This window comes from Nymphaea colorata, chromosome 5 (genome assembly GCF_008831285.2).
Source record: "Nymphaea colorata isolate Beijing-Zhang1983 chromosome 5, ASM883128v2, whole genome shotgun sequence".
Classification (NCBI taxonomy): domain Eukaryota; kingdom Viridiplantae; phylum Streptophyta; class Magnoliopsida; order Nymphaeales; family Nymphaeaceae; genus Nymphaea; species Nymphaea colorata.
In genome coordinates this window covers 23,908,879-23,935,697 of record NC_045142.1, presented here as the reverse complement: position 1 = coordinate 23,935,697, position 26,819 = coordinate 23,908,879, and the positions used below count along the sequence as shown (strand labels likewise).

The 26,819-nt window shown below is 37.7% G+C and overlaps 3 protein-coding genes across 9 annotated transcripts; 1 reads left to right on the top strand and 2 right to left on the bottom strand.

Annotated features, from left to right (window-relative positions):
- Positions 1-6: 6 nt before the first annotated feature.
- LOC116254589 (cysteine-rich receptor-like protein kinase 2) lies at positions 7-4,268 on the bottom strand. Its single transcript, XM_031630064.2, has 7 exons — positions 3,373-4,268; positions 3,051-3,182; positions 2,786-2,925; positions 1,922-2,132; positions 1,578-1,812; positions 756-903; positions 7-680 (listed from the first exon to the last, which is right to left on the bottom strand). Exons 1-7 carry the CDS (start codon positions 4,109-4,111, stop codon positions 363-365), a joined length of 1,923 nt encoding a protein of 640 aa, XP_031485924.1. The 5' UTR covers positions 4,112-4,268; the 3' UTR covers positions 7-362.
- A 108-nt stretch (positions 4,269-4,376) lies between these two features.
- On the top strand, positions 4,377-16,347 carry LOC116254591 (protein AE7-like). 4 transcript variants are annotated; one of them, XM_050078105.1, is made up of 6 exons: positions 4,377-4,500; positions 6,966-7,136; positions 7,704-7,807; positions 7,915-8,014; positions 15,191-15,236; positions 15,852-16,347. In XM_050078105.1, exons 2-6 carry the CDS (start codon positions 7,011-7,013, stop codon positions 15,950-15,952), a joined length of 477 nt encoding a protein of 158 aa, XP_049934062.1. In that variant the 5' UTR covers positions 4,377-4,500; positions 6,966-7,010; the 3' UTR covers positions 15,953-16,347. The 4 variants fall into 4 exon arrangements, 2 of the variants coding, with proteins under 2 accessions (XP_049934062.1, XP_049934061.1); XR_007573496.1 differs by lacking the exons at positions 4,377-4,500; positions 15,852-16,347 and adding exons at positions 6,425-6,586; positions 13,964-14,284 and having other exon boundaries at positions 7,915-8,007; XR_007573495.1 differs by lacking the exons at positions 4,377-4,500; positions 15,852-16,347 and adding exons at positions 6,425-6,586; positions 13,964-14,270 and having other exon boundaries at positions 7,915-8,007; positions 15,191-15,226.
- Positions 16,348-17,375: 1,028 nt separating this feature from the next.
- Positions 17,376-26,462, bottom strand: LOC116254590 (uncharacterized). Of its 4 annotated transcripts, XM_031630065.2 has the most exons (12): positions 26,348-26,462; positions 26,169-26,222; positions 25,901-25,999; positions 23,850-24,053; positions 23,637-23,761; positions 22,383-22,504; positions 22,190-22,272; positions 20,119-20,283; positions 19,104-19,289; positions 18,917-19,011; positions 18,712-18,809; positions 17,376-17,692 (listed from the first exon to the last, which is right to left on the bottom strand). In XM_031630065.2, the coding sequence occupies exons 2-12, from the start codon at positions 26,211-26,213 to the stop codon at positions 17,574-17,576; spliced, it is 1,341 nt and encodes a 446-aa protein (XP_031485925.1). In that variant the 5' UTR covers positions 26,214-26,222; positions 26,348-26,462; the 3' UTR covers positions 17,376-17,573. The 4 variants fall into 4 exon arrangements, with proteins under 4 accessions (XP_031485925.1, XP_031485928.1, XP_031485927.1 ...); XM_031630068.2 differs by lacking the exon at positions 26,348-26,462 and having other exon boundaries at positions 23,850-24,043; positions 26,169-26,185; XM_031630067.2 differs by lacking the exons at positions 26,169-26,222; positions 26,348-26,462 and adding an exon at positions 24,623-24,696 and having other exon boundaries at positions 23,850-24,043.
- Positions 26,463-26,819: the final 357 nt, after the last annotated feature.

Sequence of the window (26,819 nt, the reverse complement as noted above, 5' to 3'; positions counted from 1 at the left end):
GAGACATAGGTAGAAGCCATTACATTATTTATTAAACAATAGCAGTTGAACCCAAATGAGTTGCACAACTTACAGATTCTGTCACTATGAGCAATCTCTCAAGTCTCTGTGGTCATGGATAAACTTCCAATAGCCTATTAAACTATAGATTGTTTCCTAAATGCATATAGCCAGAACCTGAATTGCAGTTTGCACATGGTGCAAAGGACAGAATTTGTCTTTGACCGTGAACATGCAAAAATCTCCAAGTTCCAGTAATCATTTGTGCTGCTTTACAAAAACTCAGCAGCACGATTCTCGTTATGCTGCAGTGATTGGACTGGAAATGGTTAAACAACATAAGGAGACCAATATCCTCGGTGTTATCTTCCTTGTAGGACACTTATGGACATCCCATTTACCGATACAGGTATGCTGGAGGGGTTGGATAGTCCAGAGGCATATCCACCTTCTGCACCCTTTACATTGAGGAAGGGAGGCTGGGTAGGCACTGGCAAGTCCCTCCCTAAACCAGTCAGCATCTCAACCACCCTCCACATTGGCGGACGAAGACTTGGTGTTGCCTGAGTGCAAAGGAGACCCACATGAATTACCCTCAGAGCTTCTTCTGTTGAGCACTGTGCTTTAACATCAGGATCTGTAATTTCTAGTAACGTTTCTGAATTATAATGCCTCCAGATCTGATACAAGCCACAAACTAACCACATTAGAAAAGATGTTTTTTGGTTGGACAAGAAATACACGAAATTTATTACCAAGGCAGTAAGAGAGTGGTCTTCTGCCGAGAGGGGATTGCTGTTTTTGCGCCCAGTGACAATTTCAAGAACAAGTACACCGTAGCTGTAGACGTCTGCCTTCTCCGTTAACTGCCCATTTATCACATATTCAGGGGCCATGTAGCCTCTGAAACAGGAAAAAGTTAGAAGCGTGTTAAGTCTAAAAGTTAAGATTGTTTCGTAGTGAAATCTATCAGAAAACAAGTCTTCACGAAGTAATTGAAGAACTATAAATAATATCGAGGCAGACTTTTGGTCACAATGCAGATTTCAAGATATCAGCACAAAATCACAGCAACTGCTTCTTTCATGCTAAGGCAACAACAATTCCTTCTCCATTGTGATTTCATTAACAATTACAAGAGTTCTGCATATGGGGCCAAAGCACAAAAATTCAAGAGCTAGAAGGCTAAAATAGACCTACGCAAATGTTGAAACCTTTTCCGTTTCATATTTCATTTTTGACAAAAAAGTTGGAAAAACAAATAAATTTACTAAGGTGCTAACTGTAAATTCACATCATCAAAGTGAATTCAGGCAGTTTCATTTGTTTCAAGAATTCCAACTACCATTTGATACGATAATCTGAAGCAGAGAATAGTGACAGTCATCCTTATCTTGTTTGGAGAAAGTGGAGAAAAAAATGTCTTTGGGAGAGGAAGCCCATATGAAGAAGATGTAGGGCCTAGTGAAAATTCTCATTTCTGAGAAACATTCCCACTGTATCCACTAAAAGAATAAATAAAGAAGAGAGCACACTAAAGTTAAATCCAGAAATTGATTAAAGCTTCAAGTGCTTACAGAGTCCCGGCTACGCCAGTGCTTATATGGCTCTGACCTTCTGCAAAATGCCTTGCGAGCCCAAAATCTGCTATCTTAGGCCTAAATTTCTCATCAAGCAATATATTGCTGGCCTTTATATCCCTGTGAATGATCCTTACTTCAGATGCATCATGAAGGTAAGCAAGTCCTTCAGCTGTCCCCATTATGATATCAAACCTCTTTCCCCAATCTAATGCTTTCTTCTTTAAGGGATCTGCTTGACAACACATGGAGAGCTATTTAAAAATTCAGAAACGGCTATTCCTTTCGGTTGGTTGAAAAGATTTCAAGACTTGCATAAAGAACGTGAAGAAGAAACAAACCAAACAAGAAGTGATCGAGGCTCATGTTTCTGAGGAACTCATAGACTAGTAGACTTTCCGGGCCCTCGACACTGCAGCCCAAAAGCTTGGCAAGGTTTTTGTGCTGAACACTGCTTATAAGGTTGACCTCATTGAAGAAGTGATCGACCCATTGCCTGGTGTTGAAGAAGAGCCTTTTTACTGCCACCTCTCTGCCATCTCGTAGAATTCCCTGCAGTAGAGCCATTCAGAATAACTCCCTACGCTCTAGTAACGGGCACCGGGAAGAGAAAAAACAAAAGCTGAACCTGCCATCATGATCGACACAGCTAGTACATCAACATCAGCAAGCTTATGTCACATGAACAATTTTCCAAACATGTCTGAAAAATGTCGACACAACACCAGACACAACATGGAATTTGATGGACAAAATCAAAGATAATAGTGGGCACAAACTTAACTTGCACGCTATATATAGTTTGAATATATCAGATCAACCATGTAAATTTTAGTTTGAACATGCATTGACTGTTTGATTCTAATCATCTCCGTCTGAGTATTGTTCAGACTCACAGAAATTCATCTTGATATTTTAGTTCTTTGGGTTACAAGTTGAATACATGGCCGCACATACACATGTTACCTGCTTTTTCTTGTTTAAACTTTAAAGTAATTGGTGGACACGTTTCTTTAATCGCCATTTTCACTTAAGAATGCCTCTGTCCCGTGCTGTATCTCTGATATATAACATTGTTCATTATTGCCACCACCACCAACTACAATGTTGATGACACCAAAGAAAATGCCAACAAGAATTATGGCAGAGCTACTTTCACTAGTTAAAGCTCTTCACAGCATTTTTGTCAGTTCTTGATGGAATACCTTATAGACAGAGCCAAAGCCACCTTGGCCTAGCTTATTTGACGGATGAAAATCTCCGGTTGCAGTCTGTAGATCTTCATACTTGAAACTGAGATGTGATTCAGTAATAGCTTTAATAATTGCTGTAGATGCATCATCATCTGATTGACATTTGGAAGGAAATGAACCATGAGATGGATAAAGTTAAAACTCATACACATGACATATTGTCAAGAGGACAAAAAATGCAGAACAATATTCTCCAAAGCAGCTCATTCTTGTTTACCAGGAAAACTACGAGAAGAAGAAACTCCGCTCCTGCGAATTTTCCTTCTTTCCCTGATGAGAACAGCCACGACAATGACCAGCGCGGAACCAAAGATGGAACCCAGTGCTATCGCCAACCGCTGCCGAATTACTGAAACCAATAATGGTTTAGAAGGAAAAAAACCAAATAATTTTTCTCAATAAATAGATAGAAATTTAAATTTGCTGAACGGTGGAGATGAAAATTAAAAATATATAGCTGAACGCACTGTATATCGCGGTTGAAAAGCTATATATATATATATATATATATATATAAGAGAGAGAGAGAGAAAACGGACCATGAGAACCACCATCCGACCCGGACCCGTAGAACTTGGTGGTGGAGTACCTGAGGTAGCAGCCGGCGTTCATCGCCCTCCCGTCCGTCGCGGGGACACACCCCAACACTCCCTTCCTCGCGTTGTCCAGGCACTCCTCGCAGCCCTTTCCTTCTATCCCCCTCCAGCACTCCGCCGCCCCATAAACCCTCATCCCTTTCGCCTCTTCCTCCGCCCTCGCCCAGTACTTGCCCTCGTCGATCCGGAGCTCGCCGACGACCTTCCCGGCGACCCTCCCGAGCCTCTCTCCATTGGTGGCGTTGGACCCTCCGCAAGCGATCGCGTCGAAGGCGTCGGTGGCCTCGCCCGAGAAGTTACGGCTGTCATACCGTAAGAAGCAGCCCTCTAGGAAAACCCGACCAGCAGCCGCGGGCAGGCAGCTGGGCAGCTTGACGCGCGCCTGCGAATAGCAGAGCTGGCAGTCGACGGAGTTCACCTCGCCGAAGCACTGCCCGAAGGCGTACACCTTGTACGGCGCCTCGCCGGCGGCCGCGAAGCCGAAGCCCGCGCGCGCGATGGACCGCGACACGTTCTCCATGGCCGCGACAAAGTTCGCATCGTAGGTGGCCGCGTCAGGGCTCTTGGTCTGGCCGCAGATCCGACGGATTACCGCCGGCCCGTCGTCGGAGTCTCCGGCGGCAGCGGCAAGACCAACCAGCGCCAGCGCAAGCGCCACCGCGGCGGCGACCGAGGAGGCCATCGAGAAACGGGTCCGGGTAAGCTCCCGAATTCTGGGGACGAGGTGATTTCTATGAGACCCGACATCTGTTTCCACTCATTGAAGCCAAAATTACTTGCCCATCCTCACCGTGACGCGTACAACGACGCACTTTCGACAACGAAAGAAATTATCAACAAGGGCAATACAGACATTGTGCGATCGCCGTCGTCGTGAAGCGGGCCAGTTTAGTCGCCGGAGGGGACCCGCCGATCGTGTGGGGCCCATGTCGTTGATGCAGCTGCGCCAATGGCAGTCAGCCACGTATTAAGGTCGGCTAGCATTTCCCCTCGTCACGGCGGGGACGTAGCATTCAAAGAAGACTTTCAAAGAGGTGTAGTAGGTGGCTTGGAGAGATACGGCTCAAGATGGTAACAAATTTTGCATCTCTTTCATTAATAATAATAATAATAATTTTTATTTTAGAAAAACAAAAAATAAGCAAGGTTTTGTGAGAATAAGAAATAAATATGGAAAACTAATTTCCAGTTTGACCTTCATTGAAGAAGTCATTTCAGACTAACAAGTTGTTATTAGTAAAGTAAAAAAAAATAAAATATAAAACTTTTGAATCTTTGGATTGCATTTTCATCTATACTACTTAGAAAATTCAATTACGTTATTTGTTAGGACATTCTACCATTGATGTCGCGAACTGCTAGCATTTCATTATGATAGGTGGAATGCCATATCACTCAAAATATAAATCGATCGACTTGATCATGCAAAAGAGAAGAAAAAGCAAGTTGAGCAATGTTCCGCTAATCGGTTGCTAATTTTGATGATAGGAGACTTAATTTTCAAAAGATTTCTTAAAGTTAGTTTTGATTAGGGATGTTAATGGATTGGATTGGGATTAGCTATATCCCTGATCTCCTTTGCTTTGTCGTTTGATTTGATTTCATCTGAAATCATATCCGTCTTAATGTGCTCACATACTGTAAAAAATACTATGCTCTCAGGCACGCATCACCACCAGCTACAGCAACAACTCAAACAATTTTCTTTTTCTATATTTTTTGGTTTTACTTGTTTAACTGTGAGCATTCATGACAAAAAAAAAGAAAAAAAAAAGATAAAACAGAGCTGTTTGAAACAATGGTTATGATATGATACACAAAGATGCCTGGTAACTACTGTTTTTTATTTCAAATAACCTTGCAAATGCATTGATAATGTGTATTATAATAAAAGGCTATGTATTGCATTTGTTACCGCATTGTCACAAAAAACACATTTTATTCGAAAAAAACACGCATAAAATATGAAAAACAAATCATTTGTATAAAATGTAAAAAAAATACATTAAAAAAACATCAAAAAACAAAAAAACACGTATAATACCCATATAATACTCGTATTATATCAGTTTTTTCTCGTTTTTATTAATTTTTATTTTTTTATAATTTTTAAGATTTACTAAATGTTTAAATTTTTTTAAAAATTCACCGAGATATTCTCGAGATATACAACTTTACCATATTATACATGAGAAATTCTTTGTCATATGATACTCATACACGTTTTTTGTGACAATAGTTACCCTAACCAACGTTCAAGAAGAAACGGTCATATTTATTATCCATGAAAAACTTTTCATGCCTAACAAACATTGAGATTTTTACCATGAAAAAATTTTTCAGACCATCAAACATGGCCTGAATTAGGAACAAAAAATATTTACTCATCTTTACACTTACCCATGGATTTTTTCATTCCAAAAAAAAAAAAAATCTACGCCATCAAACGGCCCTAAGGGGAAAAAAATTGTCATGATGAAAAACAACAAAATATTATCCTGGGCTTGCTTTCTTGGATCTTTCTATCTGAGAACAATAATTTTTTTAAAGAAACTTTTTACTTAAGGCTTTTTCGGTTGCAGAGAATTACAGAGAAAAGTTGAATGCACACTGAGGGGGAACTAGAATTCAACCATTCGTTAGATTTTTTTTTTTTTTGTAATTTTTCTAATCAGAAATATAATTCAATTTGAATCTTGTTTTCCAAACAATTCGGATCTGACTTGCCATTCTAAATCATGTGCAATCGAGTTGGGTCTTCTTTGGATGTCGGGCTCAAAGAAGCTGGAGAAGAAAACTCAGGTCCGATCATTGATCAGACCCGTATTTCTTCAGGTCGAACGAAACTTGCATCGCAAACTCAGATCCGATTATTGATCAGACTCATATTTCTTTACCGAATCCGGTTAAATGGATTAGGAATCGGATCGGTAATTGAACGTATAAGATCCATTTTTATCATCGGCCGCCTCGACGAGGTTATTTATTATTTGATCATTTTGCCCGCCCCTCACAACTCCCCTTCTCTAAAACGTCGGTTTCGTTATTTTCGCGCCTTTTTGGAGACCTAGGTTGACGTGCATTTTCCATCCGCTTACTTATCCGAATTATCCGGGAATTGTATAGGGTTTCAGTTTGATTTCTTGGAGGTCGGAAGGTGATCACTCTCAATGTCTTGGCTTGCTTTCCAGTTTTCTTGATTGCTATGTGCATACTCGTTTAAGTTTTTCAGGGTGCTTGATTTGAGTGTTTTGTTCCTTCTATGATGGTATTTTTTGGAACCTCTTTGAAATTGAATGGATCAATGAAGATTTTCAGTTTATAACCTTGCTGTGCTCAATGTGAAATTGATTCTAACACATTTGTAATGGGTCTTGCCTCTGGGATTTCTCATGGCGCTTTTTTCCTGTTCTGGGTTGCTTCTTTTTCGTTTTGGTTGTTCATTTTGGAGATCTGTTTTATTTATTTTCTCTTTCTAATGTCTATGTTAACCCATTTGATATAATTCTGATGGTCATGTCTCTAAATTTTGGTAGGAAAAGGGAGCTCGAGAATATCGCTAATTGCATTTGACTGCAAAGATGGTAACAGAATTGATTAATGCAAATCCCGTGGTCTATGAAAGAAAGGAGAGGCGCTCTCGCCCTGTGCAGATGGATACTGACGAGTACGCCGTGGAGCCTATAGACCAGCAGGAAGTTTTTGATATCCTTTTTCTGATTTATTTTTATTTTAGTACGTTAACCCAGATTTGACTAAAGGTCCTAGAGAAATGTTGTTATTCACTTATTTGTTTAAAGGTCATAAAGTTGTGTTATATACTTCAAAATCAGAAGGATCTTTGATGGTAAGAACCAATTAGTTGCAAATGTTTGTGTAAAATTGATAATCATATAGTCTTTCATTTTCTTATTAATCTTCTACTTTCAAGTGTCATCATCTTTTCTATAAACAAGATCCAATTTGACAAAGCACTTTCATTCTTCAAGTAACTTGTGTGTTTATATATTTTTTCATTCAACATAATAGATATGATATTGCTTGATGCCAAAGACATAGGATGTTCGTCATATATGCAGGGAAGCTAATAGATGTCCAATCAAATGTGGTGATGTTGTCATCATTAGTTTTATAATGTTTCTTACTGAATATACATTTTTTCAGCATATACATCACGGATTCACGATTGACTATCTTCTATAGGGTACAACAAAACTAAGAATAAAACTGCACAATTTACATCTTTCATGCTATCTTCTTTAACAATTGTAAATCATGTTAGAGATATCAAAGATCCAGAACATCCATACTCTTTGGAAGAGCTGAAAGTAGTAAGTGAAGATGCAATTGAAGTGAATGATGCACAAAGTCATGTTAAGTAAGTGATCAACTGAATTTTGTATTACCTTACTTGACCCGCATCCTTCATGAGTAAATCAGTCTTCTGGTTTTTACGTACTTATTGGACCGTTGTCTCTTTGCTAGGGTCACATTCACTCCCACTGTCATGCATTGTAGTATGGCGACCGTTATTGGTCTTTGCATTCGTGTCAAGCTCATGAGAAGCTTGCCTTCCAGGTACAAGGTATATCAATAGTTTCTTTTTTGGTTCGTACGGTGAGCCCGAGTAGTTACTGATGTGTCATTTTTAATTTATGAGGATAGCTGGATAATGATACCTTATGCTATTGTGAATCATCATGATCAGTGATTCTGCATTACCTGCATAAAGCTTCTGCATAAATTTTGTTTTTCTCATTCTAATTCTCATGTTGTTTCATCATGCATTGGATTGGGATGAAAAAAGAATGGGGGACGAATTTGAGAGATGATGAATGTGATTTCAGATATATAAAGTTGTAAAGACATGTCACAAGTTACATGAATAGGTTATTTGTGTAAGTTTTGAACGGTAATGTGGGTAAGAATCAATCTAATTAATCCTCAAATAACTTAAAGCAAGCCCACAAAATGATTTGTATTTTCCTATAGCAAGTTTTTCTCTCTCTCCCTTCTTTTCTTTTTTAATCGTTTTTATTCCAGTCTAAGCTCGAGTTGTCAAGAGATCCCTTGTTAACTGCCAAAGGAAAATGAATGTGGATAAGTAAACACCAAAATTAAACAAAGGTAAGAGGAATGTATTTTCCAGCACAATAACTATTAGCTGATATGTATAGTTCAGCTTCCAGAACCTGCACAAGCAGATCATTGGACAATTTATGAACCAAAGCAAAAAAGAAAATGGCAATTTAAGTAGGAGAAGACAAGAGACTTAGAATAGTTCGACTCAAGGAGGGATGAGGGAGATGTGGGAAATGTATGTGCAGAAGAGGAGGAAAGAAATTTTTAGGCAAAGAGCAGAGTACCACTGTGGGATGCAAAAGAGCAAGCAGAGATTTCTGTATGCCAGGTTTATCTGAGACCTCGACATGGTTGTTGGATCTTTATTTTGCTCCATCAAGACAAATTTAAGCTCCTTGCATCTGCTTGCCATTGGAATGTTAGCCCCATAAGGAGGGTCTTTTAGCATGTTCATGCTGGTGAGGGGCCTGATTGGACATGAGGATATGAAAGTGGTTGAACCAGTGCAATAGCAGGGTGTGATTTGAAATTCACATGAAGGATTAGGCTAGGGAATCAATCTTTTTGTTTCCCTTTTCTTTTTTCATTATTTTTGTTTTTCATTGCCCTTGTATGATTATGCTTCCTCCCAGAGGTGTGTGTGTGTGTGTGAGAGAGAGAGAGAGAGAGAGAGAGAGATCAATAGAACAAAGAGAGCCAAATTTAGAGACCATGAGTTCTTTCTTTGAAAATAATCTCCCGATGCAGACATCATGGTCTATTTGAGGCCAAATCATCAAACACCCTCAATCAGTTATGTTGCCACTGCACCAACTTTAACCTTAATAATTACTTGTGTCAGTGTACATCAGAAAGGGGCAATGACTGAAAGAATAGAACTTAACTTACAGCTAATCACATCCATTGGATCTGGATCTATCAGGATGTTTCAATAGCCTCTTCAAGCTGAGAATGGTTTGAATCATGCTCAACTTGTTCTTCAAAGACCAGAATGTTCTGTCGATTCTTTTGGTGAAAAGATCTGCAACCTGGTTTTCTGTTGGGATAAACTTGGCGTCCATTTTTTATCTTTTGAAATGTCGGTCAACGTCTATACATTTTGTCCTTCAATGTTGAATAAGATATTAGTTGTACTTTGATTATCACAAAATAAGTTAATAACTCTGATTGCTAATTTTTCATTCAACTCTATCTATAAATGGCATATCCAAGTCAACTCAGCAGCAACAACAGCCATGGCACAATATTCAGCCTTTATAACTTTGCTACCGTTCAAAGGAACAAGATTTTATCAATGCAAAGGCTCCAACCCGCTCGTTTATTGGAAAAGACATCACTTGTCATGTTCACACTTTGTGAACTACTTTAGTATACCAATCCATGACTGCTTGTCCCTTCCAAATGCATTAGTATTCTTTTAGTTGCTTTTATATGGTCACAACTCAAGTATACTTGGGATTTATTAACCAAAAGTGGCATGAGAGACTGTAGGTCAGCAACTACACGAGCACCTATACATCAAAAGTTAAGTAGCATTGAAGGTGATGCATATGACAATCCCACACACTCTCAAAGTACAGCCAATGAATCAATATTATTCAATACCTTACCTTTACAAGGCTAGACACAGTATATGCATAAGCCTAGATAGCAGAAGTGGATCATTGCTTTACCAATCCCCACTCTATGGAAGTACTTTAGTTACTTAGTATGCCCAAATCTTTCATCTGAGTTCTTCTAACCAATAGCTCTTTGACCTGTTGAATATGTTCTTTTGAGCTTTGTTAATCATAATCAACATAGATAAATGATATGTTGCTGTCGCTTGTAAAAAAAAATTAGTGACAATAAACATAACTTTGAATTCCACAAGAAAAACTCTCAAACCAAGAAAATGGGGGCTGATTTAAGCCATACGTTGCTCTCTTTAACCTACACATAGGAGCATTAGTGTCCTTTTTAGTATTACCAAACAAGTCGTTTCATATACATCTTTTCTTTCAAATCCCTATGTAAGAAAGTATTTTTTACATCCATTTGATTTAAAGTCTGACCTGATCTACTACTAGTGGTAAGATTGTCTGAATACTGCCACTTTTACAAATGGACTGAAGGTCTCTTCATCATCCAATCCATACTCTTGTATGACACTTTGTGCAATGCATTTTGCTTTATCTCTCTGTATTTCTGGCAAGCTTGTGTCTGGTCTTATAAATGCATTTTGATCCCAATACATTTGATGATTAGCGCTAAAATGTTCATAGCTGAACCATCTTTCAAACAGTATTGGCAGTTTCGGTAAATTTCTCTACAACTGATCTGACCTGCTGTTGTTGTTTTTCAGACTCAACAACTGATCTCATCTCCTGCTCTTCTTATTCTTTAGCTGCAAGCCCTTTTGGTATTTTAGAGTAATAATCCCCTCTTGTATGTCTGCTTCTTCTCTACTCATGTACCTTGTCCAAACCCATCTTCATGCTGCTTTTGACAGTTTTTTGGAAGAATTCTTAGCATGCTATTGCTCTCATCAGTCATATGAGAATAATATCCTGTTTGTCTTTTTGATCTCATTTTCCTGCAGCCTATTGCTTCTAACCTGTTCAAAACAGCCTTCATCAAAGGCAGCATTCCTTCATATATGTGTGCAACATTTGGTAGGATCATGATAAGGATAACCCTTGCAATTATTGTCTTATCCAAGAATCTGAAATCTGCATGCATATACTTATTTTGGAAACTTACTTTTTTGACTTTTGCCTATGCGGACATAACAAACACATCTACGTGATTCATAATATCATAATTTGGATGTTCCCTATAAAGTACAAAATAATGACTAACATTTTCATGGGCAAGTGATTTCTAGGAAAATTAGTAGAGTGAAAAGCTCCAGTGTCCAATCTTGTAAAATCCCGCTAGCATGTATGATCGCCAATGCACTCCTGACAATATAACAATGCTTTCTTTCAATATGCCATTTGTTGAGGTTGTGAGGGCAGAAACCTTTTTGATTGATTTCATTATCACGAAAAAAATCAGTGAAATCTTTATCGGAGTAGTCTCCACCTCCATCACTTTGGAAACCTTTCATATTCACAAAAGGTTGGTTAACCTGGTTTGTGGAAAGGGCATAAAATTCCTAGAATATGTTAATGACTAGAAGTTTTTGATTCATGAAATAAGTTTATATATGCAGTGAATAATCATCAACAAAGACGATAGTGCTTGCTGCCGTAGAAGGAATCTTGTAGGACGAGACCCTAAAGATTAGGATGGATAATGTCAAAGGGTTTTGAAGCTTTTTTGTTGTGAGAAGGGAAGCACATCACTCTTATATAATTGGCAGCTTTGAAATAAGCCACCTTGAATCTCATGAGTCAGACTTGGGGATCAACAAACTAGAGATCAGACGCTCAATAAACCCATAACTAGGTTGGCCTAAGCTGTAAATATCAAGATATATAAATCTATGTTGAAGTAGCAGAAATATCCTTCCATGAAGACAACCACTCAATGATTGTAAATAAAATATAGATAAAATGTATATTTCTCACACCAAGAACTTCGCAAAAGAGCACTTGCAATATCGGTGAATGAGAGAGATTGTGCACCAAGGCACAACCAACCTAATAATTTTGTTCACAAATTGGCTTCGAAGAAGCTTACTACAAATGGGACAAACAGGTCCCCTATATAGAGATGACAAGGGGCTGTTGGGGTCTCCAGTGGGAGGCTTATAGCCGTTGGAGTATAACACGCCAAAAGGTTTAGTCCTGTATTGTATTGAAGTTTGTGAGAGATCTTTAAGGACTTATAAAGCGGGTTGTTCAAGTGGTCAGTTGTTTTGGTTCCTAGCCTTTTTCAAACTAAAACAAAAATTGCTAAGGGGTGGGTCAGAATCTGTCAGACCAGGGGCTCGAGCCCAAGAGTGGGTCAGGTCATTACAATGGTATCAGAGCATGGTTCAACGATTGGACATGCGGTCCCACACCCGTGGACACTGTGCCTTAAGGGGGGTAGATTGTAACATCCCAAAAAGTTTAGTCATGTATTGAAGATTGTGAGAGATTTTAAAGGCTTATAATGAGGGTTGTTAAAGTGGTTAGTTGTCCTAGTTTGTAGTCTTTTTCAGGCTGGAACCAAAACTACTAGGGGGTTGGTGGGGATCCGTCAGACCACGGGCCCGAGCCCAAGAGTGGGTCGGGTCACTACAGGAGAGCTAATGGCTTCCTTTCAGTCGCAAAGTAGTAGAAAACAAAATAAAAATACAGAAAATAAAAAAAGAAAAATTACAAGAAGTAAAAACAAAACAATATCATTATTCCTAGCACCACGCTACTATGTGAAATTGGCTCAATTTCTTCAATCCCAAAAAATAAGTTGAAGACTCCAATGGCATTGGCTTCGAAAATGATCTCTCTAGACTTCATTAAAGAATCCCCTTAGATACATATTGTGACTTGGAGATCTTTCACGTACACAAAAGATGGAGTAGAAACTATGCAAGACCTTGTATTCATCTACAGGCTTAGATGCAGACATAAGATTCTTATTGATATTGTTAACACAAAAAACATCAAGAAGTTTGGCATTTTGGAATTAGCCGAGGAAATGGTCACCTTTCTATATGGATGATGGGATGTTTTCTTCCATGTTCGGTAAGAACAATTTTCCATAATAAGGAACCAACTTAGATCTTCGACACTCAGGATATGACCAGCTGCTCCAGCCACACTCCTCATTCATTCTATTTTAGATTGAGCATAGACAAGGCGGCAAGTAAAGCAACTTTAGCACCACTACTCTCCAAGTTTTGGTTAGTCCTTGGTTTGATATTTTTCCTTGTCCTGGAATCTAATTAGGATCTTCTTTCAGATGAAAGGAAGCCTTAACTATCTATATTTTCTTGCACAAATAGCAAGAGGGGACTTCTCTAATAATAGTTCCTGCAGCAGCAAAAGCTTTCTCCTATTGTAGGTTGTGCATTAGACAATAGCAAGAGGCCTTGACCTTCTGATTTGTCTACCTTCATAATCCTCTTCCTCCATGAAAGCCTCTTCCTATGGTCACTTCAGCTAACTAGATCTTCTTCAATGCCTCCCGTTATAGTAGTAGAATGCCCAAGTAAGCCAATTCATCTCATATTGTAAAAGTTGGGGTCCATGTTCTTCAAAAGAGGGCAACACTTGAAAGCATGCAAAATAGTGGACAAAACATGGTATTCAGGACCAAACCCAGAAAGAGTTTGTTGAATCTTATCTTTATCAGAAATTTCCTGTCCAGCAATGGCTTTGGTCTGTAATATTCTTCATTTTTCAAAATATTCCATCACTGTAAGGGTTCCTTTCTTTAAATTATAAAGGTCCTGTTTTAAATGCATTACCCTGGATTCTGAATTCTCTGATATCTATAGTAATAACAGCCCCTTTGCTATCCTTTTGCTCTTGCACAGAAAACTCAGAGAGACTAGGAACAGATGCATCAAGATGATCAGGCAGACCATGACTTCTTATGGAAGGAACAATTTATATTTTCGAGTTTATCAGAATTCAGAAACAAGACACAAATGAAGTTTGAAAGATAAGTCCGAGTCAGAAGAGTTGAGGTCCATGATCAATATTTGACACATGAAGAAACAGCCTATTAAAACAAAGGAAAACTGAGAATGGAATTCCGAGAACTAATATTTGTACCAGAAAGAAGTAATCTGGTACACTGATGCTGTCAATTCTGAGATCCATGACAAGAAAAAAAAACTGGTAGGAGACTGAAGGTCGGAACTGATCTGACTTTAAAATTTGAAATAAACACAGAATATGACTGTTGAAAAGTAGGCAACCAATTTCATTTCTAAGAATGAGACAATGTTCTAAGGATAGGCAAGAGAACAGATTCGAGAAGTGATGGGATATAAGAAGGAATGTAAAGAAAAGATACAGATCAAGAAGATTAGAAAAACTGGACAGCCAGTGGAAAAAAAGGATATGAGATGAATAGAACATTACAGGATATGGTTCTTCCTTTGAAAAATAATCTCCACATACAGACACCCACGTCTGCTTGAGGTCATGATTTTGAACAAACTGAATTAGTTACAACTTAGTCACAGATAACGTCTTGGAGTTTTAAACGGCGAGGTTTTTCTTGGGTATAATACGGCTTGCTTGAAAAAAATGGGAAAAATATGGTAAATTTCTAAAAATTTTTAAAAACTAAAAATAAAGGGAAAAAAATAATTGAGAAACTAAGAACATATCAAAAGATAAATAGATTTGCAACAAATAAAAAATATAAAATGAAAAAAAACTGTTTGACATTAAAAAAAACTGAAAAAAGTGAAAAAAAACTGAAAAAAATGTGAAAAATTGCACTTTTTTAAAGTGTAAAACGGGCCAGTTAGTTTATCGCGTTTCTTTTGAAAAAAAACGCGTTTTCTATGACTATGGTTACAAGAAACAGCTATATATTAAGAACCAATTTTGCTGCAGGTGTACACTTGAAAGAGGCAATGTATAAAGAATTAAAAATTTGCCGACCATACAAATTATCTCATGCACAATCGAAAGAAAAACTAAACTGAACCAATAGGACCTGGATCTATCAGGACATTTCAGTAATTAGTACATTTTGCTGTGAGGGCATCACTTGTAAATTTGACATCTTTGTTCTTCTTTACTAGGTGGATATCAGAGTAGCACCAGGCACTCACGCATCAGAGACTGCAGGTAAAATTTTTGTAATTATTTAATCGCTGTGTTATGTATATATATATATATGTACACACTCTCTCTCTCATACATACACATATATATGCTCCTTAGATTGTTAATTATCTGATAGTGTCAACCTTGTCAACCAACCCTAAACCAATGAATTGATAGGTGTGTGGTTAAGATGCCCGTCCTGAATAAAGAAAAAAGTGAATGGTTTAGGTACTTTTATAGTGACAAAAATTACCCGAAAGAGAAGGGAGAGTTTCTTTTTGTTGACGTATCCTTCACACATCTATGTCATCTAATGGTTATGTGTTAGCTGACAAAGTTGATATTCTTAAATAGTTGACGAATATGTATATATATAAAAATTGAAATCTGCCAACTGCTGAGTGTTACCAGATGGATTTTTTTTTTTAAAAAAAATTTCCGTCACTAAAAATCCTAAAAGCCATCGCTATAGCTGTGAAAAAACGTGGCCCAACCAATAGTGTTGCTAATACACCTATTGCAACAGTTTTTAGCGATGGAAAATCAAAAAAATCATCCGGCAATACTTGGAAGCAAGTAGATTTCAATATATATATATTGTGCAAAGATTGCTAAGTGTGCTGCTTTGAATGGCAGTTAATAAACAGCTGAATGATAAGGAACGAGTAGCAGCAGCACTGGAAAATCCAAACCTGCTGGGTATGGTTGATGAATGCCTTGCTCCAACGTATGCCTAGTGCGAAGTCATTGGGAAGAGTACCTTTTTGGTATAAGTGTGAGCAATTCCCAAGTTAGAAGATGCTGTAGCAACTTATCCAGACACACTGCTGCTTATAAAGGAAGCTGCTGCGATAGGCACCTCATCAGATTCTGGCTGTCTTTTTACCAACGTCAGTTCTGATTTTAGTTCATGAAGGTTCAATTTTGCACAAACTGTGAACTATCCCTTGCAAAACATTTACTCTTTTGGTAAAAATATGTTGCCGGTTCATGTCATTGATTTGTCATGGTAGTTTCTGTGCTAGAGTTAATTTCAAATGTCTGTTTGCAGAAAAGTAAATATGTGAAGGATTCATAGTGTCATTCATTACCATCTTTCTGGTACTTTTCTCAATGTTTGGAGCGATTATTATTCTTAATGTTAGGAGCTACCTGCCAGTTGACATTCTTCGTATTGTTTGTAGATTTAATGGCATTTCCTGGTTGGCACTTCAGGGTTTGGGATTTCAAGGCTAGAAAATAATCCAATAAACAGTTAGATTTGGATAGGGTGTACAATTTTTCTTACTGAATCCATCAGGTATCCGGTTACAATGGACTCTGAAATCTGATTGTGTAGAAATTAAGATATGATTTTGTATTTTGTAAGGTCCAGTTCGAGTCTGACTTCTAACCAGATTAACTTACACCTGATTATTTGGATATAATGGCTATAAATGTGAAAGCAGTACGTTGTCATCCCTATTCAGGTTTCTGGCTATAGCACGATGTTACCAGCATAAAGGTCTGATGGGACACCATTTTTTTTTAAGAAAATGTGATTCTGAAGATCCCATGAGAGATTTAGGACTGTAACGAATAGCCCTTCGAGGAATAGTAAATTCATTTCGGTTACGAAATGTCAACGCCCTGCGTCCATAAGAAAAAATGTCAACGCATCAACGCTTGTTGCTTGGGAGAAAGTGGATAGGACAACTGAATGAGTTCATCTTTATCTTCATGTTTACTTGGTCTTACTTTGAATTTGAGGGCCGCTTTTTTCAAATCAACCATGTAGATGGCATGTGATCATGTTTGCGTGGCGTGAGATGAGGCATTGAAATTTATGATACAGAATTTTACGTGATACATCTTTGCTAGGCCTTAACTCTCTCTCGCTCGCCTTGATGGATCAAACGAGTCATGCTAAGTCTCAGCCAATTCTGGTCAACAAAGTTCAACGCTATGAAGCATTTCTTTGGCGACTTGTACGGTGGCTGACGAGGCTCTCAACTATGGTTTGCACAGCAAAAGGCTGTGCACTGTGGTAAGAGAAAACTGGAACGAGATTAGCAATTGAATGTGCAAATTCAAGACATTTTACTCTGACCGAATGAGAACACAGAAGACATGTTTAGTGTTTGGTATGGGTTTCATACGTGCTTTGAATTGTGAACAAGGTGAAAGTTCAAAATGCTTTCCACTAGAGAGGCAAAAAAGGGGTGCTGATGGTAGACAAACAAAATGGATGACTGGTAGATGGACATCGCACATCATAAACGAGGTCCTGAACAGTACAAACAACATAGGTTTAGCTGCAGCATTTGACAAGTTATTTTAAGTGCATATACAGTTCAAGAGATCATGTCTTCAACACCGTCATTGAATCGTATCACGTCTCTGAGGGCAATACTTCGGGTGCAACCTCTGAAGCGTCTCCACATATGCCATATCCAGGGGCTGATTCAGGAGGACTTCATCCCATATCTTCCATAATTCTATTTCAACGAACAGGATAACATGTGTTAATGTTTCTTCCTTCACTAAACTTGGAAACATGAAAAATGTACAACGATGCTTTATCATCCTTTTATGTAACAAGTGATAGTCATAATAATTAATGAAAAAATGAAAGGACAGTTCTACACAAGCAAAGTTGGGTCTTATAGCATGCACTAAACTTTGTAATGAAGGGTAGTTAAGAAGAATTAAGTAATACAAAAACTGAAGATTAAATCCAATATGAAAATGCTATAGCTTTCATAGTTAGAGGAAAGAAGATGAGGGATAGGCCATCAGATTTATTTCAGTGTAGGGGTTTCAACTACCTCCTCTTGAAGAAAGAGAAGTAGAACACAATGCATCTCATGATTAGGAACACCCTATTTTCATGCCTTAAATTTAGGTTATTTCCAAATCCTAGAGGCAGAGAACATCTAAATTTTAAGGAGTCCGACATAGCCTGAATCCCTCTATGCTGCCTAAGAGTTTTCCACATAGCATGTTTACTAAGCTGGCCTGTATGATTACAAGAGTCAGCAAAAAAATACTGAACAGACTTGAAAATCAAAAGTTCTTCTTTACAAGGTTGAACTAGGAAAGGTTGGCCTTAAATGTAACCATCTTCTTAAGATAATGAAATAATTTTCTCAACCTTGATTGCAACGATCCAATGCTTCAGTTTGCAATTTCACCTAAATTGCTTCACTTGCTGCCTTAACATATCCAATATATTAAATACTCTCACTGGTCATAGTGAGTTAGCATTATAATAAAGTTTAACATAAAAAGTGGCAGATACCCTATTTTGTGATTCACAAAAGGAGCACTCAAGTTAATCACCACCTCGTTTCAAATATCATAGTAGTAAACCATAAGCAGAAAATGTTACCACATGCATAGATGATATACTTGAAGATTATAGTAATCAGAACATGAATAGCAAGTTTACAAAGTAAAATGTCTTGTTGCAGCAGTAAGACTTCCGAGGATACATTCAGATAAGAATCATATTTACCAGCTCTATCTGCATCCAACAGGCACATTATGATCATGTCAAACCGTGTAACCTTTGACAGATTATCCAACATGCTAACAGCCAATCCAGTATCTTCCCTAATAAAAAGTTCGAAGTCCAAGTACAAACAAGTTTAAAATGAGTATTCATGATATAACCAAAACAACAAAACACACAATAAAAAAAAGGCTGAAAAAAGGATTACATGAAAAATGTGGCTATGCATTTAACAATGTCCATTAGAATTGGAGCAGACAGCGCATTTTTGAACAACTGAGGCAGCATTACCGGCTCTATTGTCTGAATAATAAAGACAACAGGTTAATGACAGAGAGATCACAGTTACCAGAAAGGTACACCCCAAAAGAGAAAATGACAGAAGGGCAGAAAACCTTCAGCAAACTAGTTTGTAATACACGATTGTCTGAAACCCCCCTCCAGAGAACTTCAAACTGATAGGCTGACTTAGGTGTTGTTATAGTTTTTGCAGCAGATTCCATAGCTCTTGATGCAGCACGTGAAGCAAGCTCCTGTACGTTGAGTTTGGACTTCTGCTTTCCATCTATATCACTTTCACCCTGTCCACAAACAAGCAGTTTCAGCAACAAACAACATCAATATGCAAAAGCAATTAGATTAGAAAAAGAATAATAGGAAAGGGTTGGGATTGTGCGTGGAAGGATAGGGTTCAAAAAATGCTCTGTGAAACCAAAATGGAACCCATAAAGAAATCTATTCACAAAAAGAATTTTAAATGACACAAAAGATACAAAAATCAACATCCCCATTCTTATTGAAAGCGTTTAAAAAAGGACATCCGCATGCTCATTGCTCAATAAATACATTTGACAAAAGTCAAGCTTTTTAACTCTAATGATGCATTATTGATTCATTATAATTATAGCAATATTTCCTTGGTTCCTTTTTATTTTTTGTTTATCGCAATGTCTCTTTGATTGCTTTGTACAATGTGGCTACCTAGGAATAATGGGATATGATCAGGGATGCAGAAATTTACAGCTATAGATAAAGTTACAGCAGCAACTGAGCACTAGACGGAGTGGGTGCATTACCACCATCTCTCGCAAGTGAAAAGGTAACTGACGTAAATATCCATTAAGTCATCTATGCACACAGGTATAACTTTAGGACCATTGGTTCCTTGTGAAAGGTACAAATGTATATGACAGATAATTGTTATCAGGTGGACACGAACACCATCTGGTAGGAAAATGAAATAGAAGATATCATTTCATGATAGCTGAAAAATGTTCAGAACTTCAGGAATGGTTTGCTTTCCGATATCAGGTCTGTTTCCAAGTTCATGGATCTTTGACAACTAATGGTACTTGAAAAGGAAAAAGAATTGCTGACCTAAAACATGATACCAACCCTACCAAAAGTTACCTTAATATGGTCAGCTTGTGATTTTGGAGCAACTCTCTGGTGAGTCTCTTGGATCAAATGACTATTAAGAACTTGTTTAACTTCTGGTGCTGAGTCTGCTGACCTTCCAGTCTTTGGCGCATCAATAGATCGTTGTACAGCAGTAGCAGATTTCTTTGCATTACCCTGCATTAAGAGAAGAAACAAACTGAATATTTCATCTAAACACTTTTTGGACAATTTTCAGGTAGTGTTTTGATGATACTCAGAAGCCAGATTTTGGTGGATTATAATGAGAAATATTATCCGTTTGGATGTGGCTCACAGTATTTAGAAACATACAAGTCCATGACCATCCGAAAATGTTAGACCAAGACAGGATTATTATTACACCCAATGCTTGCCAACTAAAAAGTAAAAAGACAACAATGTAACAGTTGACAAGGATCAACTTCATAGACATCTTACCAAACATGCAGTAAGTCTTCACGGAATGCCATCATATGAATCAAAGGATACTCTCAGGCATTGCTGTTGCAGGGACCACAGGAAAGCCTTGATCAAATCTGAACAAATCCCTCTACTTGACATGGTTAAATAAGAATTTTCCTGCAAGCTATGTTAACTTGACTATCCCAGACTGCCAAGGGCTAGGTATCTAATGCTTTTGGACATGGAAACCTATGCCGATACTCCTTAGCACTTCAAAGATGCTTTATTGAACACAAAATATCTAAAAAATTGCACATGAGGCATGTCCGAAACTCTTGTAAGGGTCATATGTACAAGACATCCACCTCCAACGTTTGACGTGTCACAGACTTGAGCTTATTCACTAAGACCAGCCATCTTCAACACTTTGTACCCATGTTTCACACCAACACCCATATCACTGTCCATAAGTATAGCCTCCAAGTATGCCAAAAGTATTTGATGCAGATCTATCTCTGAGGAACTAAGCCATGTTTTGGTTTTTGTTTGTTGTTCTTTTGAATTTTTTTTTTTCAATTGAGGATGAGCAATAAATTACTAAGCCTTATGAGGACAAATACCAAGGGAAGCTCATGAAAAGTAATGACACGGTTGGAAGCCTAGGTTTTCAACTTGATGCACTTCACATTTTTCTCTTACCACATGCTCAACATCCATGGTGGGGTTCAGTACCAAGCCATGTTAACAACTACAAGGTCAAGTAAATAATACTTGCAAGTTGCAACACTTGCAACTACGACCTACTAGATTGTGGTAGATTTTCCTCTTACGAATGACACCACGAATGAAGCCTAATAACCTGATATCTATATTACCACAGTCAGCATCATATAAATTCAATATACACAAACATGTTACACCAAAATAGTTTCTCATCATGCTGTGCAAAAGAGAATCTACGAGATGAGATATACAAGATGCAATCATTAAAAGCTGGTTTCTCCATCTACACTAGCCCATCTAGGGCATGTAAGCATCTGTCAGTTGTCACATAATGATTATCAGGACCTTCAGACTGTGGAAGTAATGTGATACCATGACCTACAAATTGTGATAGTAATCCTAAAGCGGAGATGGTTTAGCAATGTATTAGCGGTATTCAAAATCCCTGAGAGGTTAATAAACCTGTCCAGTGTCCACCATACTATTTGTTTGGTTTGTAGCCCTTTTAAGTGTGATTTTAAGCCAGCCACGAAGTGAGTTGAGATCCACCACACCAGCAACAGGGTCAATTTCAGATCAGGTTGTTAATTTAATTGCCAAATTCATTACCTAAACCACAGGTCTCACATGCATGAATACATGTGCCTAAAAGGGAAGGGGAGGTGAAACATACCAAACCAAAGAGGGGATGGTTTAGCATCATATTGATGGTTTTGACAACCCTTCAGAGGTTCAAAGCCAAGTATGGGAGGTTGGATCTATCGTACCAGATATTCATGACAGTTTTGGGCCAGGTTATTGCAAAATGTGATGCACAAATCACAACTGTAAATTTAGTCTATAAGTGGACAAGTGTTAAGTGACATTTCAAGCTAATCAGAAATTTAGCATTTAAGGATGATAGGGAATAAGCTCACAACTTCGACGAGATAATCACCTTATCATACAATGCTCTCGCCTCAGCATACTGTTTTCTGAGCTCTTGATTTTCTGGTTCAAGCCTCAACGCAAACTCAGAATCTGAATTTTAAATTGAAAACAGGAAAGAAAAACATAAAATCTTTCTATGCATAACATGAACAGGAAAAAAAGTTATTGTACCATGAGATCACAAGTACCAGCAACAATACCTTCAATTGATGCTTGATATTTGCCCAATTCTTTTCTTGCTGTAGCACGCCTTGAATAAGCTTTGACATAGCGATCATCTAAATTGAGGGCCTCCGTGCAATCATTCTCAGCTTCTTGAAATCTAATAAGAATGAGGGAACATAAAACTTTTGGTAAGCAAATTAAATATGAGCAGAACCAGAAAGCAGAAGGCAAAATATCAGTTATTGCACTCTTATCCTCCCCCAGAAAACACGCAGCACCAAGCTCTTCCCTATAATCATGCCCATCAACAAATTATTACTAACTACCAAATCAAAGACCATTATCAGATCAGATCATCTGAAGTTTTTAAATATTGGTGTTTTAAGGCACAAGTATCAAGATCCAGATCACAGCGTCAATCTGATCCCAGAAGTGTACGTTTTAGAAATTCCATAAAATATGAGAATTGAGAAGCACAACAACATGACATCCAAGTATCAGCTAAATAAAACACCCATGCAGAAAGGGAAGGGGAAAGTTCTCTAGGCTACTTGAATTTCATGACTGACTGAACTCATATAGATGCCCTAAATTTCACAGTTTATCTTTTCAGAGAACATATAGAAGACATATGTAAGTGCACAATTGATTTCAAGCCTAACTCTAATACAACCAAGCGAATATTCAACAAGACAAGTCCAGGCCTCCCTTGTCTGCCACCATCCTAGTTTTGTTAAGCAGGAAAATATAACTGTTGATAAATATTGGTTTTTCTTTTACTATAAGAAGATAAACTTTTTCCATGGTAATACTACTATTGAATCTTTAATGCAATCAAGCACTGTTAGCATTCAAAATGGAAGCTTCACAAAACTTAGGTCAACGCTTTTCTGCATTTTATTTTTCAAAAGTAGAGAACCCTGGAAGCATTTACATGTTAAAAAAGTGTGGCAATTGCATTTTGAGAATCACCAAATCCTTTGGTGTAAGTCCTACACCTAAAGTTAAACAATAAGGACTTCATATTTAGCTAAAACAGAAGTTCAACAAAATTGGCAAGGAAGCAAGAATATCAAGGTAAGACCTATAACCAAAATTAAACAAAATTCAAGAATCTTAAAACAGCTACAACTTATACTCCACTAAGATTCCTAACCTTCACCACCGTGCACGAGATTAGTATGAAAATTTCTCAAACTATTGTGGTTGAATATAAGCTATGGATTTGAGGGCAGAATAGGCTCCAAAGAAGGACTTTCAACAGAATACAAGATCAGCAGAAAACTTACTTCCCAATTTTGATGTAGGCCATGGCTCTATTCGCATAAGCAACTGCTGTTGGAGACAATGCTACACTTCTAGAATAGCAATCAATTGCCTCCGTGAACTTTTTCTGCTTGAAATATACATTACCCTGTAATGTCATACAGAAGATTTTCCATCAACACTCAGTGGTAATATCAGGAGAAAAAGTATGTCACTTTAAGAGTGACAGTCCTTGCCTGTTCCTTTTCAGAATTAGCATTTGGAGTGCTTTCCTCGGCTGAAAAACTCATTGTTGCTATTTCATCCGAATTTTTCATGTAGCTGAACTGAGAGTTGCTTTTGTTTTTCTGTTGGACATTCGGTACTGATTTAAGTGAAGCCATCTGGGTCTCAGACGATTTCTCCTCTTTAAGCATTCCAACATTCTTAGCTGCAGAATCCTATGGTCAATTCATCAAACTTTTAAATGTATATGCTCAATGATGAGGAAATGAGATAGGCAAAAGATTAAAAAGAAAATTCAGACACTTTATCAGCATCCTATGGTCAATTCATCAAACTTTTAAATGTACATGCTCAATGAAGAGCAAATGAGAGAGGCAAAAGATTAAAAAGAAATTCAGACATTTTATCAGCAAATTTTTACACCTATGATAATGAAAAAAGATAAAATAGAAAAACTTAGGTACAAATATAACATAGAGAAGTTTCATCTTCCCTTATGCTTTGATCTCATAGAAAATTTAACCAATAAATCCAATATAAGAGAATTCTCAGATGATAACCGGCCTAAAAAATGGATAACTTGCATAATGTAAAAGTTTCACAATAATGCAATAATGTAGCAAAAAGAAGCACAATAGAGCAAAAGACAACACAAGAATTTGAGCAAAAACATACATATTGCCACAAGATAGCTTGCTTATGCACTGATCAGGACAGTAAGCACTGTACAGAATTGGAGTTCAGGAACAGTTTCCGTCCAACATCATTTGGTAATAGTGTTTACCATCAGGACCAGTAATCTTCACTCTTCGGTAGTCCTTGGGCAGAAAATGTAGGCCAGGAAAGCACATGTAGATCCTTTCAAATAGGAAAATGTTTTGAAATTACAAATAAATTATCAGGTGATATATGTTGTCAGTACATCCATGTTAACTAAAAATAAGCATTAGAAGTAAAAATATGCAGTAGTCTGGAGAACATGAAATTCAGAGCACGTCTGGCTCTTGGAGTATGTCATATGCGTATTTCAATCTGCCCACCATACCCATTGTGTTGCTTGCACTCATGGATAATGGTGCATGGAGCATGGTGTTTTTGGGTGCTGGTACACATGGACATCGCATTTCAATATTTCGTTTGCATGGTAGTATCCCTGCTAGTTTCTAAAATGCAGAGTCAGTATCACACATATCCACCTGAAAAATTAATATTTCTGCTAGTTTTGTGCATGTGTACAACTGTACATGCAACACACACAGCTCAGCCACTCCTGTCCCCTCCTACTGCAATACCTCAGCTAGTTTCATGCATGTATACATGCAACATACACAACTACGCCACACCCACATCCAGTTCTACCGCAATCTGCCAGCAATCTATCATTTAGTGTGTTGCACATATAACCACCTAAACGTGTCTAACTTTTACGAGGATATGTTGTTTATAGAGGAAAAGAATGAACATTCACTGAGCTTGAACAGGAAGCAAATGAATGGACACACGAGAAACTTAAGCATCAACAAGCAACTCTCTAACTTCACCATGCTCTACCAACTGCATGGCGCATGCAATACGCTTAGGGAACGCAGTTTTAGTCAGAAAACAGGAAGCTGCAATCTGTAGCTCATCAACATTTTGTCTACTAAAGTTTTTTGACCGTCACCCTGCTGATTGCAAAGAAACAACAGTCCAGAATTAACTTTCAAGTCCCACTCCAACTCCTTTTCCTTACGAGCTATTCATGCAATTAATCAACAGCACACATGCTCGAAAGAGTCGATTAACTGGTAACCTCAGTCATCTTCAACGAACAGTGACTAAAAACAAGTATAATCAAATATGATCAGCATGCATCAATTCACTCACTATAACCAATTTCAAATTAGCCACATCGACCCCTATAAGCAGGCTAGTATCTTTATAGAAAATGGCCACAAGCATCAGGGGAAGCTTAATCAATTCCACGAGGAAGAATAAATGTAAGTTAAACCCAGCATTGTTCCACCATAGATGCGAAGAAAAAGTAAGGAAGAACGAACCAGTCTAAGGTCTAGACCCTCACCTTTCTCTTAGTATCACGACTTTCTGCCTTCAGTTTCTTGTCCTTCTCATTCATCGACCGCTCCCAATTCTGCAAATCGTTCAACAGGCCCTGGAACTCCTGCAGATTCCCGAATAACAAGAAAATGCATTACTTCTGAGCAATCAAAGTTCAAGAAATCCCGAAAATCCCGCAGTTTCTAGGATAAGAAAGAAAACCCATCATTTCCTACGATCAAATTCAAACTAAACCCCAAAAATCAAGAAGGATAGACACAGAGATAGAATACCAGAGCGTGATCACGGGTTTGTTTCGTTCGAGCATTGGAAGACATGGCGTTTTCCTAGATTATCAACAACCGAGATCAACCAAAACAGAAAATGAAATTTCTTGTCCAAGGCGGAACCGGAGAGCGGGAAGCAACTCTCGTCAAGAATCTTTAGTGGAATTTCAGAAAATTTTAATTACCGAAGAAGGGAGGGAGGTTCTCGAACGTAGGAAGAGGAAGGAAGCACGGACGAACGCAAACCCTCACTTCTCCTCCTCCTCACCGTTTTATGGTGCGGATTTGGTAAATCTAATCAATGTTTTTAAGGCGCTCTTTCCAATCCTTTGCTCAGTTCTTTGGGCAATAGCCATAGGCGAGCCGGGTCTCTTCAATTATAAAAATCCTTTTTAAATATAAAATTTTCAGGTTTCAATTTAAATTTAAAAACATAATCACATTTCGAAATTTTAAACTGTGAGGTTTTTTCCAGGCGGGAGCACGAAAAAAAATGATAATTTTTTTAAAGTTAAAAAAGAAAAATAGAATAATTAAAAAACTAATAACACAAACAGCTAGATTGATAACAAATAAAAAATAAAAAACTGTTTGGATTAAAAAATGAAAAATAAAAAATTTGAAAAAAATGCTATGTTTTTTACGTCTTTTTAAGTT

What these genes read in the sequence shown, in the direction of transcription:
- LOC116254589 (XM_031630064.2), bottom strand. Translation starts at nt 4,111, where the DNA reads ATGGCCTCCTCGGTCGCCGCCGCGGTGGCGCTTGCGCTGGCGCTGGTT. An exon ending in GCTTTGGCTCTGTCTATAAG is followed by an intron (nt 2,133 to 2,785) that starts GTATTCCATCAA and finishes GCTCTACTGCAG; the next exon opens with GGAATTCTACGAGATGGCAG. An exon ending in ACTGGCGTAGCCGGGACTCT is followed by an intron (nt 904 to 1,577) that starts GTAAGCACTTGA and finishes TTCCTGTTTCAG; the next exon opens with AGGCTACATGGCCCCTGAAT.
- LOC116254591 (XM_050078105.1), top strand. Translation starts at nt 7,011, where the DNA reads ATGGTAACAGAATTGATTAATGCAAATCCCGTGGTCTATGAAAGAAAG. An exon ending in GATGCACAAAGTCATGTTAA is followed by an intron (nt 7,808 to 7,914) that starts GTAAGTGATCAA and finishes TCTCTTTGCTAG; the next exon opens with GGTCACATTCACTCCCACTG. An exon ending in TCACGCATCAGAGACTGCAG is followed by an intron (nt 15,237 to 15,851) that starts GTAAAATTTTTG and finishes TTTGAATGGCAG; the next exon opens with TTAATAAACAGCTGAATGAT.
- LOC116254590 (XM_031630065.2), bottom strand. Translation starts at nt 26,213, where the DNA reads ATGTCTTCCAATGCTCGAACGAAACAAACCCGTGATCACGCTCTG. An exon ending in CTAATTCTGAAAAGGAACAG is followed by an intron (nt 23,762 to 23,849) that starts GCAAGGACTGTC and finishes ATGACATTACAG; the next exon opens with GGTAATGTATATTTCAAGCA. An exon ending in TGCATAGCCACATTTTTCAT is followed by an intron (nt 18,810 to 18,916) that starts GTAATCCTTTTT and finishes ACTTTTTATTAG; the next exon opens with GGAAGATACTGGATTGGCTG.